This window comes from Mandrillus leucophaeus, unplaced genomic scaffold, assembly GCF_000951045.1.
Source record: "Mandrillus leucophaeus isolate KB7577 unplaced genomic scaffold, Mleu.le_1.0 Scaffold444, whole genome shotgun sequence".
Taxonomy (NCBI): domain Eukaryota; kingdom Metazoa; phylum Chordata; class Mammalia; order Primates; family Cercopithecidae; genus Mandrillus; species Mandrillus leucophaeus.
Window position 1 is genome coordinate 185,262 of NW_012104743.1, and position 19,455 is coordinate 204,716.

Sequence of the window (19,455 nt, forward strand, 5' to 3'; positions counted from 1 at the left end):
AGGCTCTGGATCTCAGCGGGCTTTAGGGTTGGAAAAGTTGAAGCTCACAGAGAGAGCAAATAAACATGGTCATCAAAGCTGAGAATTAAGATCTGTTTATCCACCTGCACACTTGAATTAAATCTCATAGCAATGGGCAGAGCCATTCGACTTATGAAGATCCTGACAAAATAAATTACTCTAGGCATGTTTAAACGTCTATTTTTTGCCTGTGTTTAGACACAGAGGTGGGTGTAGTGACCATATGGTAGATGGAGAAGTTCTTGTGGAATTACTAAACTATTGATTTACAACAGGGAGAAGGCCACTAAAATAGTGGACAATGGTGAATTAAATGTAAAAGTCTGTTTGAGGTTTGGGGCAAGAAGCTTCAAATTGTAAAAATCACATGGACTCTTGTCCTTCAGCATTGAGCAGCATCATGACTGAAGATTGGAGAAAGGGGGGAGAGAGTACTCAGGTTAGATGTGGCTCACATCACTTTTGCTTTAAGAGAATTCCTCGTGTGTAGGGTTATAAAGATACCTAAGATAAGGACTCATCCGACATGCAAGTTCCCTGTTAATGATGCCAGAGGTGGGTTCCCCCGCCACCTCTCTCAATCCTGCTCCTGCTATGAGTTTTTCTTCCTTAAATACATATCTTGAACTTGAGGTTAAGAAGAAGCATACATTAGCAATTTTGTGATATTAATTGATGAAGTTAATATTAATTCATTAAAAAAATTTGTTGAACTTGCAACATTATTTGACCAGCAAATATAGAGTGAGGCTAAGATGCCAACAGCCCACTGTTCAGTCTTATTATTTTCAGAATTAGAAATCTGTACCTTTGTCAGGATGGATGCCTTCACCTAGAAGGAATTCAGATTTCTTCCTTTTTGGCAAGGGCTAACTGCCCAAGGAAATACTGCTAGACAATTATATCTCCAATCTTTCATTCCTAATTGATATGATTTAATTTTTAAATAATATTGTTAGGTAACAACATGAGTTTCTCAAAGCTAATGCTTCTTGGGAAGTCAAAGCTTTGTAAGCCTTGTACCTAAAAATAAATCATTCTCTATTAAAGAACTCAAGAAAAGATAAGATTCTGAGAAAATATGGTTTAATTTTTGTTTCTTTTTTGGAGATGGAGTCTTACTGACTGGAGTGCAGTGGCACACGATCCCAACTCACTGCAACCTCTGCTTCCCGGGCTCAAGCAATTCTCCTGTCTCAGCCTCCTGAGTAGCTGGGATTACAGGCATGTGCCACCATGCCCAGCTAATTTTGTATTTTTAGTAGAGATGGTGTTTCACCATGTTAGCCAGGCTGGTCTTGAACTTCCGACCTCTAGGTGATCTGCCCTCCTCAGTCTCCCAAAATACTGGGATTACAGACGTGAGCCACCATTGCCCGGCCATAAATACAGTTTAATTCTAGGAGTTCTAGAATTTTGAAATTTTTGATACAAGCTTTGCTTTGATTATCATTTATTTCTAGATTAAATTTATGTTAATATAGCCCTTCTAAAATTTTAAAGTAAATTTAGAAATTTACCTTTAAGCTTTATTAACATTTTTAATTGTGGTATTTATTTTCTATCTAAGGCGTAATGCTTATAATGGTGATGGTCTAGCATTAAAATTTGTTGTCTTTACATTCACAATTAGACTACTGGGTTTGATATTTAAATATTTATAATTTTATAGAAAACTAAGCAAAGTATCTTAAGACAGGCATTTTCCATTTTGGTCAAATCTTGTGTGGCACATACATTTATTATGTTGATTGATTGAGTTTGAACTTGGTGTAGTATACATGATTACAGGATTTTTATACCACTGCTGCCAAGCTCTAGTGGGGAGAATGTATCCAACTTGATTTGTATAGCATCCGACATGCAAGTTCCCTGTTAATGATGCCAGAGGTGGGTTCCCCCGCCACCTCTCTCAATCCTGCTCCTGCTATGAGTTTTTCTTCCTTAAATACATATCTTGAACTTGAGGTTAAGAAGAAGCATACATTAGCAATTTTGTGATATTAATTGATGAAGTTAATATTAATTCATTAAAAAAATTTGTTGAACTTGCAACATTATTTGACCAGCAAATATAGAGTGAGGCTAAGATGCCAACAGCCCACTGTTCAGTCTTATTATTTTCAGAATTAGAAATCTGTACCTTTGTCAGGATGGATGCCTTCACCTAGAAGGAATTCAGATTTCTTCCTTTTTGGCAAGGGCTAACTGCAGAAACAAGGGAACACATTTTTTAAAAGTCAGGAGTCCATTAGAAATACATGGGCATTCAACACCTACATAAAATGCTCTATGAGATAAATGTGAATAACTGTATTTAACAAAGGGCTAGACTTTAAAATACCAGAATTCATAAAAAGGCTAAACTTACTTTGTAATTTAAGGGCAACACAAATCAACTAATTAGAATTAATAATAAAGAGTAATACTTATGCTGCTTTTTTCTTTCTTGAAATAACTGTGATCAAGATACTGTTAACTTGTTTCAGCCTCATGGTTTTTCTTGTTTGCTGAATTCCTGTTTGCTAAATCCCTGAAATATTCCTTTTCCCATCAAGGGGATATGTGTGGGTTTGTGCTAGAATCACTGTTTATGACTGTTTTCAGGATTTTCCATGTTTTATGAGATATATTTCATCTTTAGAATTTTGGGTGGGTCTAGATTTAGAAAACTGTTTTGGTTGGAATGATGAGGCTCTGGATCTCAGCGGGCTTTAGGGTTGGAAAAGTTGAAGCTCACAGAGAGAGCAAATAAACATGGTCATCAAAGCTGAGAATTAAGATCTGTTTATCCACCTGCACACTTGAATTAAATCTCATAGCAATGGGCAGAGCCATTCGACTTATGAAGATCCTGACAAAATAAATTACTCTAGGCATGTTTAAACGTCTATTTTTTGCCTGTGTTTAGACACAGAGGTGGGTGTAGTGACCATATGGTAGATGGAGAAGTTCTTGTGGAATTACTAAACTATTGATTTACAACAGGGAGAAGGCCACTAAAATAGTGGACAATGGTGAATTAAATGTAAAAGTCTGTTTGAGGTTTGGGGCAAGAAGCTTCAAATTGTAAAAATCACATGGACTCTTGTCCTTCAGCATTGAGCAGCATCATGACTGAAGATTGGAGAAAGGGGGGAGAGAGTACTCAGGTTAGATGTGGCTCACATCACTTTTGCTTTAAGAGAATTCCTCGTGTGTAGGGTTATAAAGATACCTAAGATAAGGACTTGGGTAAGTATTCCCTAATTCATTTTCATTGTTTAAGTCTGTTGAGGTTCAAGTAAATAAAGCAATGCTTTTAATAATACCTTTTTAAAAAAATTTAGGGCACAATTTGTTGACTCTGAGATCTTTGTGGTCAAGATGAAAGTTGGCTTCTGATACATAAAAACAAAACAAAGCCTTTAATTTGTGTTGATTCTCTTGGTTCTGTAATTCTCTTTTCTCTACACTTCTTACTATGGAGCGTGATTTATGGTGATAAAGAGCTTTGGTTTAACTTTTGAACTGAAAGTATAGCTTCAACTTTAGCATGTGATGACTGTGGAACAGTGAACCTTCTCCTTGAACCATTCTGCTGTGTACTTATAAACCTTCCAGAATCTCCTTTTATTTATAAAGCTAGGGTTGGGTTGGATATTTCCATGGGTAATTGCTTGATCTTGGTTTTTCAAATCTGTGTATAAATTCCAGAGCAGAAGGTTGTCAATATGTTTCAGAGGGCTCCGTAGTGTGGGGCTACTTCTGATGTAGCTCCATTCAACAACCCCTGCCGTTGTCTTAGTCTCTCAGTTGTTCATGTTAACGGGGTGGCTTTTTCATGAAAGAGTCATAAATTGTTTCTCTAAATATCATTCCGTAGGGTCTTTGTGCTTAAGGTGGGTTACAATCTTGGACAACCCTGAAAGTGAAAAAGAATTGGATTCTCTCTGGCTACCTTTTCCTCCACCATAGCCATTTCCTCACACAACCTGTCAGTATTCCCAGTTTCTATGTCTCTTCTCCAGCTTTTCCCATCCCCCTCAATTTTTTACCCTTTCTGGCACAGAGAAGTTGAATGATATCCTAATGTTTTGAACCTCACTCACACCCTACTCACGATACTAAGAATGATACCAGAATAAAACCTCTTTGGAAGGCAGCTGGAGAAATTGTAGATAGTATAAGCCTATTTTTGATCAGCTATGCAAAAGTGATTTACAAATCATAATTATCTGGCAATATTAAGGTGTAACAAAATACTATAGTGAGTATAAAAGCAGGAAAATTTACTCAGCAATAGAATGTAGAGTGAAGTAGGGAGAGGTAGGTCTAGGGTTGGGACTTCATAACTATCCAAATGAGAAGTGATAAAGGCTTGAATTGTGAGAAGATTCATGGAAATGACAAGGGTGAGGGTCGGAATCAAATCTGTGGGAGAAGATATTATCATAGAAGCTAAAGGAGGAAGAAAACCTTCAGCAACCTAGGCTATTGGAATTGTGAGGATCAGAAATTGAGAATGAGATCTTGAAGGATGAGAAAACTGGTTGTGGTCTTCATAAAAGCAGTTTTGGAGATAACGCAGCAGAGGATGGTGGTAAGTAGAGGCAACAGGTTTAACTGACATTTTCAAGAAATGTGACGGTGACATTGGTTTGGTTGATTGTTACGGAAAGATGCTAACCACTTAGCTGAAATTGAACAAGTTATGACCCAACAGGTACAGTATGATGGCATGAAAAACACAAATTATATACATGCATATATATATATGAATATTTGGAAAGTTGTTTGCCAGAATTTTATTGGTAACTGTATCTGAGGGGATGATTTTTCATCTGAATTGGTTCCCTAGCTCTGCCCCCTAACAATTGCAGATTTAGGGAAATAAAGTATTAAATGAGAAATTATTTGGAAAGCATAGATAGGTTTTCAAGTGAGAGAACATCCATGAAATAGATTCAACATGCAGATAAAAGAGAACAGTTGATAGAAAAGAGTCCTAGAATAGATGTGAAGAAGTAGATCTTTCTGGCCAATTCAAGGGGTTATATTGGCCTTGATTCCTGATCCTGAAGGACCTTGTTTCTTGTTTGGCCCTTTTGGTAGAGTAAGCCCTGGTTTTGGGACTTCCCTGGATGAGAGGCTGTAAGACCAAAGCAGGGCTGTGGGAGCTTGGGGGAAGAAGGAAGACTCTTGTGGATCTAAAATCTATATAGATTTGCCACAAGTTGCTATAAATATAATGGCCATTAAATTATTATAAATAAAGGAATGACATGGTATACAATGTACTCTGTATAGCTGCCAGTCTGACCATTTATTGTTTTATATTAGTTTTATACACAAGAATGATTATATGGAGGGCAAGCAATAGATAGTCTCAAAGCTGAAAGTTTCAATAATTGATGAGTTTTCTATTCTTCTCTCTTAATTATTTTTTGGGTTAACGCAATAAAATGAAGCCATTGTGACCTCATGTATTCTGTTGTATTTATGACCTTGCTTGGTGTAGTGAAAACTAAAAGTTACATGACTTTTTCATATTTTAGAAATTATAATATTTCAGATTGTGTCATTTCTACATGTTATACCAGCTATAGGAAAGAGTATTTTATGTCTTTTCTTTTAAGGTACCATTGTCCCCATCAGATTCAGTAAACTTCATATGGTTCAGGTATTAACTTATCCTAGGTGCTATTTCAACATTTGCTTAGTACTGTCTTCTCCCACCTTGTCCCATCAATAGGATATTTTAGTTTGAAAAAAAAAGTAAAGAATATCTTATTGATGAGTAATATAATTTATGGAATCTTCAAAAGAGATGTAATTATAAGTAAGTACATTGTACTGAAATTAGCACATAGCCTTTATATGCTTTACTTTTAAAAAATGAGATATAATTTACTTGTAAATTATTCTCATTAATTGTAAAAATATACAAGTATAATTAGATAAATGCATAGTTTTGAGTTTTGCAGATGTATACATTTGTGTAACCAATATCCAGGCAAGATATAGCATATCTCCACCACCCCCTTTAGCGAATTGACTAGTGCACTCCCACCCCACCACCCCAACTCATGTCCTCCTCAAAACTTAGAAGCTGACTTTTTTCGGAAAAAGGGTCTTTGCAGATGCAGCGAAGATAAGGATGATGATGAGGTTCTATGGGATAAAGGTAGGCCTTGAATCCAATGGGAGTGTCACTGTAAGAGACAGAAAAAGACACAGAGATATAAGAGAAGAAGGCATAAGAAAATGGAGGCAGGGATTGACTTTATGTAACTATGATCCAAAGAATGACTTGGGCAACCAAAGCTGAAAGAGGCAGAAAAGGATTTGCCGGACTCCTTGAGAGGAAGCATGCCCTGCTGATACGATACTGGGATTTCAGACTTCTAGTCTCTAGAATTGAGAGAATAAATTCCTGTTGTTTAAGTCACCAAATTGTGGTCGTTTGTTACAGCAGCCCAAGGAAACTAATATACCTCCTCCATCCCTTGAAAATTCTATTATGCCCCTTTCCAGTCAGTCCTCAATCCTCAAAGGCATGTAGTTTGCTTATTTCTATCACCATGGATTAGCTGTGCCTGCCTTTGACCTTAATATAAATTAAATTATCTGGAGCATGCTCTTTTTGTATCTGTTTGGATTCTTTTGATCAGCATAATGTATGTGAATTTCATGTCATGTGTATCTGTATTATCCTTTTTATTACTGAGTGAAACTCAAATAGCTTGAATATACCATCATTTGTCTATAGATATTGTCTATAGAATATACCATCATTTGTTCATAGATATTCAGATTGTTCCTACTCATATTTTAGACATATATTACATCTTTTGTAGCTGTCACTGGTTAGAAGTTACAGATTCTGTTATTGTTTTTGTAGTTGGGACCTTAAAGTTATAGTAATGACATTTTAATTTACATTGGTCTTCCTCACTGATAATGCGGAAACTCTGAATGTTTTAACTTTGGTTTCCTTCTCAAGTCTTCTGTGTTATTTTTGTGAATATAAGATATTTATTTTCAAAACTTGAAAATCATATGTTTTCTACATGGTATTCTTTTGCATACAGACATGAACGTATTTTTCAATTGGTGTGATCACTATTGCTTCTTGCAATCTACTTCCTCTGGGTTCTATTTTATTTTCTCCAATATTCAGAGTTTAATATTTTAGCTAATGCTTTAAAAAATTAAGTTCTTTGCCTTTACTTTGGCTAAAATATCTTCATTTTGCTCACATTGTTAAACTATAACTGCTTATAGAATTATAGTTTGATAATTTTTCCTCAACATGTTGAGGATAGTATCTCGGCTATCTAACTTTATTTTTTTCTAAGTCTGCTGTCAGTCAAAGTTTTATCCCTTTCTAGATAATCTGCTATTTCTCTCTGGCTTGACTTTATTCTCATGATATGGAAATGTACTGTATTTAGATGTAGACTTATTTATTTTGTTCAGTCTCCTAATTTTTAATCTAAGAACTCATGTCTTTAATTCTGGAAATTAATCAGCCATTATCTCATTGAATAGTGTGCTTTATTCCTTTTTTAACATATGCTTTTCAGTTCAGGGGTACAAGTGCTGGTTTGTTACATAGGTAAACTTGTGTCATGGGGGTTTTCTGTACAGATGATTTGATCACCCAGGTATTAAGGTTAGTACCCATTAGTTATTTTTCCTCATCTTCTTCTTCCTCCCATCCTCTGCCCTCTGATAGGCACCAGGGTCTGTTGTTTCCCTGTGTGTGTCCATGTGTTCTCATCACTAAGCTCCCACTTATAAGTGAGAACATGGGGTATTTTGTCCTGTTTCTGTTAGTTTGCTAAGGATAATGGCCTCCAGCTCCATCCATGTCCCTGCAAAGGACATGATCTTATTCTTTTTTAAGACTGTATAGTATTCCATGGTGTGTGTGTGTGTAATATATATAAAATATAATAATCTATATAAAATACATATAAAATATATCACATATATCATATATAAAATATATCATATATAAAATATATCATATATAAAATATATGATATATAATATATAATATAGCATATGATACATATATATCATATTTTATATACCATATATGATATATCATGTATATTATATATTATATACATTATAATATATAAGTAATATATTATAAGTTATATATTATAAGTAATATATATTATAAGCAATATATAAGTATAATATATAAGTAATAGCGTTGAATATAATATATTTTATATATATATAATATATGTATCACATTTTCTTTATCCAGTCAGTTGTTGATGGGTATCTAGGTTGATTCCATGTCTTTGCTATTGAGAATAGTGCTGCAATGAACATATGTGTGTATGTGTGGGATACTGGGTTGAATGGTATTTCTGTCTTTAGGTTTTTGTGGAATTGCCACACCGTCTTCCATAATGGTTGAACTAATTTACACTATCACAAAGAGTATATAAGCGTTTCTTTTTCTCCACAACCTCACCAGCATCTGTTATTTTTTGACTTTCTGATAATAGCCATTCTGACTGGTGTGAGATGGTATCTCATTGTGATATTTATTTACATTTCTTTAATATTCAGTGATGTTGAGTTTTTTCATATGATTGTTGGCCACTTGTGTGTATTCCTTTGAGAAGTGTCTGTTCATTTCCTTTGCCCACTTGTTAATGATTTTTTTTTCCTTGTGAATTTAAGATCTTTATAGATGCTGAACATTAGACCTTTGTCAGATGCATAGTTTGCAAATGTTTTCTGCCATTCTGTAGGTTGCCTGTTCAGTCTGACGATAGTTTCTTTTGTTGTACAGAAGCTCTTAATTATATCCCACTTGTCAATTTTTGCTTTTGTTGCAATTGCTTTTGGCATCTTTGTTATGAAATCTTTGCCTGTGCCTATGTCTTAAATGGTTCTGGGTTTTACATTTATGTCTTTAATGCATCTTGAGTTAACTTTTATATATAGTATAAGGAAGGGGTCCAGTTTCAATCTTTTGCATATGGCTAGCCAGTTATCCCAGCATTATTTATTGAATAGTGAATCTTTTCCCCATTGCTCGTGTTCGTGTGTGTGCGTGTGTGTGTCTTTCTTTCCTTCTTTCTTCCTTTCCTTTCATTTCCTTCCTTCCTTTCTTTCTTTCTTTTTTTTTTTTAATTTTTTTATTTTTTGAGATGGAGTTTCGTTCTTGTTGCGCAGCCTGGAGTGCAATGGTGCAATCTTGGCTCACCACAACCTCTGCCTCCCAAGTTCAGGCAATTCTCCTGCCTCAGACTCCCAGGTAGCTGGGATTACAGGCATTCATCACCATGCCTAGCTAATTTTGTATTTTGTTTGTTTGTTTGTTTGTTTATTTATTTTTTGTAGAGATGGGGTTTCTCCATGTTGGTCAGGCTGATTTTGAACTCCTGACCTCAGGAGATCCACCTGCCTTGGCCTCCCAAAGTGCTAGGATTACAGGCATGAGCCACCACACCCAGCCCCCCATTGCTTGTTTTTGTCAGGTTTGTCAAAGATCAGACAGTTGTAGATGTATGGTCTTACTTCTGGGTACTCTATTCTGTTCCATTGGCCTATCTATTCTTGGAGCAGTACCATGCTGTTTTGGCTACTGTAGCTCTGTAGTATAGTTTGAAGTCGGGTAGCATGATGCCACCAGCTTTGTTATTTTTGCTTATTATTGCCATGGCTCTTTGGGCTCTATTTTGGTTCCATGTGAATTTTAACATAGTTTTTTCCAGTTATGTGAAAAATGTCAATGGTAGTTTAATGGAAATAGCATTAAATCTACAAATTGTTTTGGACAGTATGGCTATTTTAATACAGTTGATTCTTCTATCCATGAGCATGGAATGTTTTTCCATTTGTTTGCGTCATCTCTGATTTCTTGGGTAGTGTTATGTTGTTCTCTTTATAGAGATCTTTCATCTCGTTAGTTACCTGTATTCCTGGTTATTTTATTCTTTTTGTGGCAATCGTGAATGAGAGTTTGTTTGTGATTTGACTCTTGGTTTGACTGTTGTTGGTGTGTAGGAGTGCTAGTGATTTTTGCATGTTGATTTTGTATCCTGAGACTTTGCTGAAGTTGCCTCTCTATTTAAAGTGTGTTTTATTCATTCTCTTTACTCTTTCCTTCTGTAGTAACTACTAATCATGTATTTGAATGTTTGTTTTTTTCTTACATGCTTAGTACCTTTTTATCTTGTTTTGTGATACAGTTCTTTAAAAGTGTTTTTGGTTATGTTGTTTTCTTCTACCGTACAAGTTGTCCATAGAATATTTTTGTGAAGTTTTAGAATTTTCATTTCATTGTAATGTGCATATTCTTGCTTTTTCCCATGTGATTTCTAGTTATCCCTTTATCTCTTCAGATACTCTCTAGATACTTATTTTAAAGGCTCCTTCAGAATGGCCTTATTTTTCGTTTTTTAGGTGTGAAGTTTTCTTGTTGCTGATATTGATGACTGTTTCTCATGAAGGTTTACTTGCTCATGTGATTTGTTCATTTTGATGTTAAGGTAGCATTTCATGGAAGTCCAGGTCTCAGGATTGTAGAAAATGTCTAGACAGTAGTTCTATATTTATTTTTTCTTTCTGGGTTTTCCTGGATCTGGACAAATTCTTATTTTAACTTGTCAACACCATACAGACCCCATACTACAATGATAATTTTAATTTGGATCTCAGCCTTGTGGACTTGGTGTTCTTATGTCTCATGAATTATATTTTCTCTTGTGCTTACCTGCTGTGTCCTCCCAAGCTAGGGTCAGAATCCTCTGCTCTGGCCAGTTAGGGCAGGGGGTCATGGACAAACAGCCCTCTTGACTCTGTCTACATAAAAGGAGCTAAGTGCCAGATCTTCACATAAATATTTCTTGGCCTGAGTTGAGGACCTTGCCCTAAATTTTACCTCTGGCTGGTCTGACATTCCCATGAGTCATTCAGCTTTAGCTTCTGGACTCTAACTCTGCCTCTGAGTTTCCTCTTTGTTTCTAAGTTTGGTTGTGTATTAACCACTTTTTGGGTGGGGGAGGTAGAGACACGAAGGGCAGGGATATTTTATTTAGTATTTCTATGTGAGTATAGCAGAAAGAAAAGAAACATTTGTCTTTTCAGCAGGGTATATTTATCAAAAGTCTGATTATACTCATAATTAAACACAATTTTTGTTTTTCTTTTACAGCTAGTTATGTATCAAATCCCATTTGCAAGGGTTGTTTGTCTTGTTCAAAGGACAATGGGTGCAGCCGATGTCAACAGAAGTTGTTCTTCTTCCTTCGAAGAGAAGGGATGCGCCAGTATGGAGAGTGCCTGCATTCCTGCCCATCTGGGTACTATGGACACCGAGCCCCAGACATGAACAGATGCGCAAGTGAGCATTTGGCTTTGTCTATCCTGTATTGCTGGATATGCAACTTAGGAGAGGAGCTAAGTTGAAGATTTTGACTGATTTTTTTAAAAAAATGTAATAGGTGATAGAAATAGTATAAGCTTGCTTGGTGTGGTGGGTCATGCCTGTAATCCCAGCACTTTGGGAGGCCAAGGTGGGTGGATCACTTGAGGCCAGGAGTTGGAGACCAGTCTGGCCAACATGGGGAAACCCCATCTCTATAAAAATACAAAAATTAGCGAGGCATGGTGGTACACACCTGTAATCCCAGCTACTGGGATGGCTGAGGCACCAGAATCACTTGAACCTGGGAGGTAGAGGTTGCAGTGAGCTGCGGTAGCACCGCTGTGCTCTAGCGTGGGCAACAGAGTGAGTGTCATCTAAAAAAAAAAAAAAATCTAAGCTCAAACTTGCAAAAAATGAGTGTAGTAGGATAAGAGCACTTTTACTTTGTTTTGTATACAACTGTAAGACACAATCATACATACACTCTTTATTTTAGATTATGTAAGTAGTTTTTTAATCACAAGGATCTCAAGCACAATCTTGTTTGACAAATTTTTGTAAAGAGTACTTAGTGCTTATAAAAGAACAAACCACAAAGGAATTTAAGTACTTTATGCTGAGAACAGTCTCTCTGGTTTACCAATTTCTATAGCTTCTTTTTCTCTTTTTATGTGAGTTGGCAATCTTCGCTAGTCTAACCTGCAATTAAACATATGGTAAAGGTGGTTTCTTTAAGTAGCATTACTGATGTAACTAAAATGTTTAAGTTATTTTAAAGTAATCTGAGGTATAAGTTTAACAACTATTTTAAAAAGTTTAAGGAATGGCATTTTTTACATAGGAATGAGGGTGCAGTTTTTCATCTTTTAATCCAAAAGTCACTTACAGAATGAGTCTCATCTTCTAGGTCAACCATAGAAATTGTGGTTTAAAAAAATAAATGAGATACCAAAGGAACATCCCTTTGTTTAAGGAACTCAAATTTTAGGGGATAGAAGGGATAAGAACAAGGGGACTACAGAATAAAATGACAAATGGTAAGCAGGTTATTCATAATTTAATATATTAAGTGCTGTGTCAGTAATCATTAAATCACTCTCATATATATGTATATATATGAGATCATTAAATCACTCTCAGAAATATGAGATTTAATTATCTCCCATTAACACACTGTGTATGTGACTATTCAGGCAAGACAGTCTTTAGGTGAGGAGAGTTTGAATTACATCATCCAAGGACAATATTATTTTGGAAGGTGGCAGAACTAGGGGGGGCTGGTTAAATAAATTTAGAAAGAAGGATCCACATATATGTAAAAATAATGTGTTTGGGGAACAAGAACAAGAACCTGGAGTGTTACTTGGCATTTTGGCAATGCAGTTCTCTGTTTCATGGGACCTGTCCTACGTTGCTGGACATTTAGTGTCCTTGGTCCCTGCCCATTAAATGTCCTTTGTGTCTTCAAACTACTGTTATAAGCAAACATGTCCCCAAACATTTTTAAACACTTCCTGGAAGAGCAGTACGGTAGCTGGATGAAATCCATTGAAGAGCCTATGCCTAGTGGGAGGTGTGGTTGAAATTGAGGATGGAAAAGGAGGCTGCAGTGCAACTGATAAAGGTGTTGCCTGCCAGGCTAAGAAGTCTTGCTATTATCTGAGGTACTGAGTAGGCAGTGAACTAAAGATATTGCTTTAATATAATTCTAGCAGAAGTGAGAGAGATGAACTGGAGAGGAACAAAAAGTAGAGGAAGGCTATTGTAATGAATACAGATTAGAAATCTTGTTCTGATGATTTTTTTTGTGGGTAAGGAATTGCAGAGGCTTTAAAAATAGAACCAATGGGGCCTGGTAACTACCTGGACAGGGCTAAGAGAAATAATCAAACTTGATCGTAAGGTTTTCTAGCTAAGGTACTGGATGAGGTTATGTCATTAGCAGAGTTAGAAATATTTAGGCTTAGAGGAAACTTGGATCTACCTTCATTTCATGGAATTGTTTGGATTAACATTTAAAGGAAACAACTCCCCACCAGTTAATAGACTGGCTTGCAAATTGTTTGCAAATATGAATTTTGTTCTTAAGGCATATGATTTAGGCTACTTGATAGTTTATCTCTCATAGTTTATAAACTTCCAGAAGGAGATTGGGTCCACCTTGGAAATGATTCCTGTTCAGATTGCTTTAGACTACCTATGGGGGGATGGTTTGAGTCCACAACTTTATTCTTTATGCTTTTCATTCCAGACTACCAGTGCACAAGGAAGACAAGGCAAGAGTGTAGATGGATAGAGGCATTTATTCCAAGTTCTAGAGCTGGCATTGTATGTACTGTATATGGATAATAGGCTGGCCATATAATGTATTACTAAATGTGGGACACTGGGAAGTGAAAGGGGCTGTCATTAACAACTATGCAGGGAGATTGGATGTAAACCAGGACCATCCTGTGCAAACTGGTGTGAATGGTCACCTCAGCAATACTTTGTAGTATATGAGTGGAGTCTTCCCTGGAGAGATACTCTCAGGCAGGAGTTAAGAGCACATTTTGGCTTAGTTTTCTTTTCTCAGAAATGGAAAGGAGAGCAGTGACTGTAAATCAGCCTTAGAAAGAAAATCTGCATATGAGAAAGGGTTTGCTATGGATAGACTTCTTGTAAGTGAATACAATCAATGTTGGAGTTTACTGACCTAGAGGAAATCGTTACCTGGTACAAGCGGGAAGTGCTATTAACAAGACCCCATTGGAGCAAAGTGAAAAATGGAAAATTATTTCTTATTAGTATGTGACTTTGGATAATCATGTTTCTTTCATACCAATTATTTGCTCTTTTTCATGACTACTTTGCATATATTGCATTGATATTTGTATTTTGTTCAGGGGATGAGAAAGATTTAAATTGGAAAAGCTGTCACAGACTTAGAATTTGAGATCATATCTACTTTTCACTTCCTTAAAAGATTTTTCCTCAATAGTAGAGAAGAAAATTATACTTTTAGCAATAGCAGCCTAAAAAATATTATAAGTGAAACTTACTCATCTGTTTCCTAATCACTAGAGTGTGATTTCCAATGTAAATTAATCTCCTTCTTTTGAAGGAAGATTTGCTCTCTGAAAAGTTGTCTCAGGTTGGTTTCTTGTTACACATAGTATGAAGCTTATAAAATTCAACCACACTTATGGAAACCAATCCAACAACTATCTGAGTAATTCTGTAAATACATCTACTAACAGACACTAGAAGCTGCCATTGTCCCTGATACTATGTTAGATGTTTTTCATTCATGTTTTTCTCATTCATTAATGAAACCATTTACATAAAACTTAATTTTTTAAATTGTTCTACATAGTCCTTGCAGAAAGCTTAGAAAAGTACCTAGGCCTAAAAAAAGCAAAAGCAAACACTTCTCTCAAAGATAACAACAGTTAACAAAAGATAACAACAGTTAACAAAAGATAACAAAAACCATTTCATCTGTTCTTGACATTTTTGTTTCTATGAGTATTTGTCGTTTTCCTCACCTTACAAATGTGTCATTGTGTTTTGTAACTTGTTTTAATGAATTATGAACATATTTTCATGCCATTAAATATGGCTGCAAATATTCTACTGAATGGTTACATTTAGTTAATTGCTTATTGAAAATTTGGTTTTAATTTTTCATGATTATAAGCAGTTCTGTGAAAAATATCCTTATACATAAATTCGTGCTGTCTCATACACATTTTTACATATTTGCCTGGTTTATTTTTATAAGATGAATGTTTAAACATAATACATGTTTTAAAGATATATATTGACAAATGAATTTCTAGAAAAGTTGTATCAGTTTACATCTTCACTAACAGTGGACATTTTCGCTTGCATCTCTCTGGTTATTAATAACAAGGATAAAACTGCATTTTTGTCTTAATATGCTTTTTCTCTGATACAAATGAAGCTGAACATGTATTTGTCACTTGAATATTGGCATTGTAGGATGTTTTCCAGAATCACTGCCCCCCTTTTTTTCTATTTGCACAACTGTCATGTTTTTAGTTGTTAAAAAATAAACTTTTTGAAGTATTATGCAGAATTAAATTCACAAATAATAAATGGAGTGTTTAATGAACTATTACAAAATAGATACATTTAACTCCCACTGATGTCAAGAAAGAAGTTAGTACTACCCACTCACTAACTTCCCATTCACTACTGTCTTCTCCTTTGGCATAACTACTATCTTGACTTGTAAACAAAACACATATAAGACATTATTCATGGCAACACTATTTATTCTAATTACAGCTTGGAAACAACTCAAATGTCCAAACAGTACAATACCTAAAAAAATACAGTATATTAATATTGACATTGAACAGAAAGCAAGGAAAAGCCGGGGAGGAGGCTATGACCAAGTCACTAGGAAAACAGAGAGGATGATGTCCCAGAAGCAGAAGTGGGAAGACTTGAGAAGAAGCAAGTGGTCAATGTTAACGTTGCACTGTTTAAACAATAGAGTGCTGACCTTCATGTGAGCCATTTCATTGTTTTTGTTGGGGCACTATCCTGATTGCTATGGTTTTGGGGAGCACATGGAGTCATAGGAAAGCAGCCAGTGATTATACCACTCGTTCTCTTCTTCCTCTAAGTATATTTAAAAAGAGTATCTGATCACTGGAAGGCTCACACAGATGGGGAAGTTGGGGTGTGTGTGTGTGAGTGTGTGTGTGTGTCTGTGAGTGACAGGAGACATAACTAGGAAAGAGCCAGCTGAGGAGGATAGACGAAAAAAAAAATGAAGAAACAAGATCACTGAAGGGACAGAAGAGGATAGAGTCTAAAACATAGGTGAGGAAATTAACCTGGAAAACATTTATTCAGCAATTTATGAAGTATCTACCTCATGTCAATCAAGGTTAGGGATTCTTTTATGTCAAGTACCAGGAAGGTATCAGAAATATGCTGAAATTAAGGAAAAAGGAGCAGTCAACTTTTTTTTAACCTCCAAATTTATGTATAAGAAAACAATATACTTTTGCCAGAAGTAGTATTTTGAAAAATCATCTGTAAACAAATACGGAAATGAGATCTTTTATAATTCTGGATCCATGAATTTGCTACATTTAGACTATTTCTGCTACGTTTTATGATTCTATCCTTGTTTTGACATTTTGTGAAATATGTATTTAGGCTAAGAGAACACTACGTTTTGTTTCCTGTTTTTCTTTCCTTCCTTTTTGTTGTTTTTGTTGTTGTTGCACAGTCATAGCTCACTGAAGCCTCAATCCCTTCTGTGCTGAAGGGATCCTCCCCCTACAGCCTCCCCAGTAGCTAAGACTACAGGCATGCGCCACCATAGCCAGCTAATTTTTTAAAAAATATATTTTTAGAGATACCTGGCTGTTATTTATTTATTTATTTAAATATTTTTAGAGATGAGGTCTTGCCATGTTGGCCGGTTTCTAACTCCTGGCCTGAAACAGTCCTCCCACTTCAGCCTCTCAGGTAGCTGAGATCACGGGTGTGAGCTGCTACATTTTGCCTTTGAAATAAAATGACACACGTTTTAAAAACTAGTAATTTTTAACATATAAGAAAATCCAAAGTTAAATATAATCATCTTTTAATTTGTGAACTCCAAGATCACTATTTAGGTGTTTTTAAAGAATTACTACATGTCATCAAGTTTGAGTGCCTTTAGAAACACCTGTTTTCTTTCTTTCTTTTTTTTTTTTGTGTCTCCCAGGCTGAAGTGCAGTGGTATGATCTCAGCTCACTGTAACCTCTACCTCCTGGGTTCAAGCAATTCTTGTGCCTCAGCCCCCCGAGTAGCTGGGACTACAGACATGCACCACCACTCCTGGCTAATTTTTTGTATTTTTAGTGGAGATAAAGTTTTGCCCATGGCCCAGGCGGGCCTCAAACTCCTGAGCTCAGGAAATCCACCAATCTTGGCCTCCGAAAGTGCTAGGATTACAGTCATGAGCCACTTCACTCAGCCTGTCATTCTTGAATAATGTAATTTAATGATGCATTTGGGGAAAAAAAAAGTCTAGGTATTTAGAATTAACATAAATGTCTTTGAAATGTCTTTGGTCAAATCTGGACAACTGTGGACACACATAAAATTACTCTAAGTACCATAAATTCTATATAATGTGTTTGAAGATCTATAAAGATGCAGACCTCCAAATATATTGATGGAACCCCAGTATGTTTGGGATTACATGAGAAATAAAAATAACAAATGTCTTTATTTGGAAGATACTTGGACCATTAGGTTGGAGACCATTAGGTTGCATATGAAACTGATACAGAATTAGACAACAGTATTAGATAACATCATTACATAAAGTGATGCTGAAGCCCAATGGGCCAATGGGGTCAGTGTGTTGCACAGTTATAGAAGGGATCACGGAAGGGACAAATTAGTGGTTAGGTTAAAACAGTTATGAAAAATTGTGGGGCTCAGCTGTATCCTTCCCTTCCTTCAGCATCTAACCTGGGTGGTGAGGCTGTGAAGAGTTAGGGGCATTCTAGGTTTAGAGGAAATGCATGAGCATGAGGGGTGAAAGGACCAGTGACAAGACCTGATAGAAGACCTGGAGATGAGTGATTGATGTTGACCAACTAAAGGTAATAGGATTCAAATTCAGGGACTGTATTCTGATTACACTTAAACCAGAAACATTCTAAATCATGTATTAGAGTTATTTTACTTTAGTTTAATCTTTATGAAACCAGCACATGGATAAGGACTACGTTTTAGAAGCCTGTAATATTCTTTAATTTTGGAATACAGGCAGTGCTAGAATTAAGGAAGCCTGATGAAAACAGCCACTTGCGTGGTTTTCCCAACAGTATTAGTAGGTATTTATCTGCTGAGGAAAGAGAGGGGAAGACTATAATTTAGGGGATGTCTTAGGCTGCTTAATATAGCTTACACATTGAGCAAACATTTACTGCTTATATACTAGGCAGGGCCAATGTATGTTTTTATAAAAAACAAAATGGAAGGGAATTGAATGTGCTAAGAACTGTGAGGGTGACACATCGGCTGCTCAGGGAACCCATGGGGCATCAGCTGACTTGCCCTTGGAGATGGGTGAGTCTTCAGATTTCCCAGAGAGTGTGTTATAAAGCTATCTTGAAGGAGGAGTAGGGTGAATAACAGCAAGAGGGTAAAGGGTACTCATAGCAGAGAGTTACTTGAGCGTTGGAATGCAAAGTGTGAGAAATGAAATCTTGGAAGCTGAGGATGGAGGATTTGTAAGCTGGGAAGATATAATGCTCCTGTTGTAGAATATTGTCTGTTGTCAGCAGAGGAAATAGGTTGAGCAGAGCCAGAGAGGAGGCACAGAGACCGATTAGGAAGCTGTTGCTCTAATCCCAGGCCAGAAATGAGGACTTCAGCTAAGGCAGTGGTACTTGAGGTAGGGAAGAAGAGACAGATTCAAGAGATTAGAAGATAGAACCAGCAGAAGGTGGTTCACTGGACACAAAGGTAACAGAGAGGGAAGAGACCTCAATGACTCACAGGTTTCTGCTTATTGTATTGTATTGTATTGTATTGTATTGTATTGTATTGTATTGTATTTTTTTAGACAGAGTCTCACTCTAGTCGCCCAGGCTGGAGTGCAATGGCACGATCTTGGCTCACTGCAATCTCCACCCTCTGGGTTCAAGCAATTCTCCTGCCTCAGTCTCCCAAGTAGCTGGGATTACAGATGCCTGCCACCACACCTGGCTAATTTTTGTATTTTTATTAGAGACGGGGTTTCACCATGTTGGCCAGGCTGGTCTCAAACTCCTGACCTGGGGTGATCTGCCTGCTTCGGCCTCCCAAAGTGCTGGATTGCAGGCGTAAGCTACCATGCCCAATCAGGTTTCTGCTTTAAAGAATTGTACAAATACTGGTTTATTGGATATTATTATTATTGGATTATTAGATATTATTGATTTATTGGTATTATTGGATATTATTGATTTTGGTTTTGATTGATAGATAGCAAAAGGAGTTCAGGTTTAGAAATGTTGACTTGAGATGACACACTTGTGTA

At 36.2% G+C, this 19,455-nt stretch overlaps 1 protein-coding gene across 2 annotated transcripts in view; it reads left to right on the forward strand.

Moving 5' to 3' along the window:
* RSPO2 (R-spondin 2) overlaps positions 1-19,455 on the forward strand; it is a 173,026-nt gene that overhangs the window by 78,483 nt on the left and 75,088 nt on the right. Inside the window, exon 3 of one of the 2 annotated variants that reach the window (XM_011994167.1) lies at positions 11,195-11,383. The exons of the other annotated variant lie outside the window; for it this stretch is intronic. Coding sequence (XP_011849557.1) covers positions 11,195-11,383 — 189 coding nt within the window. The remainder of the gene's footprint in view (positions 1-11,194; positions 11,384-19,455) is intronic. 2 annotated transcript variants of the gene reach the window in all.